The sequence below is a fragment of the Otolemur garnettii genome, unplaced genomic scaffold (assembly GCF_000181295.1).
Source record: "Otolemur garnettii isolate 467f Iridium unplaced genomic scaffold, OtoGar3 scaffold00225, whole genome shotgun sequence".
Lineage (NCBI taxonomy): Eukaryota > Metazoa > Chordata > Mammalia > Primates > Galagidae > Otolemur > Otolemur garnettii.
The window spans coordinates 617512-619020 of NW_003852620.1; the positions used below are offsets into that span (position 1 = coordinate 617512).

At 41.8% G+C, this 1509-nt stretch overlaps 1 protein-coding gene across 1 annotated transcript in view; it reads right to left on the reverse strand.

Moving 5' to 3' along the window:
• The window catches only part of HAUS4 (HAUS augmin like complex subunit 4), a 10225-nt gene that overhangs the window by 4532 nt on the left and 4184 nt on the right, over window positions 1-1509 (reverse strand). Inside the window, exons 3-4 of the mRNA XM_003801917.2 lie at window positions 1099-1241; window positions 880-1011 (exon numbers count right to left, since the gene is read on the reverse strand). Of these exons, the coding sequence (XP_003801965.1) occupies window positions 880-1011; window positions 1099-1241 (275 nt within the window). The remainder of the gene's footprint in view (window positions 1-879; window positions 1012-1098; window positions 1242-1509) is intronic.

A 1509-nucleotide genomic window follows, 5' to 3' on the forward strand; every position in this document is an offset into this window, starting at 1 on the left:
AGCCCAAGAGTTTGAGGTTGCTGTGAGCTATGATGCCATAGGCACTCTACTGAGGGTGACCTAGTAAGACTCTGGTGTCAAAAAAAAAAGAGTGCTAAAGGAGGTGTCATGTTATTTATATTTATTGACTTGAAAAGAAGTCCAAAATATATTATGTGAAAATAGACTTATGCAATCTGTACACAAGCATGGAATATATACCATTTATACCAAGCTGTTTATTAACAGTATTGTGATTCCAGATGTAGTATTTCAGCTTTTATTTGCATCTATGTAATGTTTTTCTTATTTGAGTTTGACCACCCTAAATGTGTATCATTTTTACAAAAATAATAAAGCTTAACAAAAACATGTTAAAGATAGGGGGAAAATGAACCTATTCACTCTTATGGTCTCAATATCTGCCCACTCCCAACCTCTGAGGGTGGCATAAGTTCCAGAAGGTCTGCTTTCTCCAGCCCTAGCAATGGAGGTATTTCCTTCTCTTGGCTAGGATTTAACAGCCGTGTCAGTTCAGTCACAAGTAGCCGTTGTTCAAGGGTCTCATGAAACTGAGAGAGAGAGAGAAAATTAAAAAGAAGGGGGTGACTATAAAACTTCTCCCACTCCACCTCTTCCATCCCATGAACCACTTCTTCACACATGTTCAAAGTCTTCAAACATGCCATCCTCTTCAAATACCTCCTCAGCTGCAAGTGCCTTCTCCTGTCAAGCATTCTATTTCAAACCCTAACAATAAATCTGCTCCTTCTCCATTTCTTTGTGGATAATCCATTTCTCAAAGTTCCTATTTCTCCTAGATCACATCATCCAAGCCACAGTTGGCCTGGTCATTCCTACAGGTGGTAAGTAACCCTCACTTCATCTCTTCTGCCTTACCTTTTTGTCCTCAGAAGTTAAATTTGTGTCTTGTGTCTTCACATAGTAATCTACAAGTAGCTCTTGAATGACTCTCTGTAAAATCTCAGACCTCAACCATGTTGTCTTATGCAGTCGAACTTCCTTCCATGCCTAGAAAACCAAAAAATCTCAAGTAAGAACCTCCCCCACAGGAGGATTTTCCCTTCTTCCTATCCTCTCTTCTCCCAGGGCCCTTACCTGAGCCTGCTCCTTTGCCAGGGTGAGGCTTAAGCCAGTCTCATCCACATGCTGTGAGAGACTCAGAAGCAGCTTGCTGAAGTATGGGTTCTGTAATAGGTCCTCTTCACTCAGGTTACAAGGAGGAAGCTGTTTGCTGCACACTTAACGGCATATCCCCCACAGGGACAGAAAAGCAAAAAAGGTACATAACTGAGCATAACTTAATATTCACTTCCTCTACATTACCCAGAAACCTAAGTTTTTTGGGTTTCTTTGAGACAGAGTCTCATTATGTCACCTTCGGTAGAGTGCTGTGGCATCACAGCTCACAGCAAACTCCAACTCTTGGGCTTAAGTGATTCTCTTGCCTCAGCCTCCCAAGTACCTGGGACTACAGGTGCCCGCCACAATGCCTGGCTATTTTTTGTT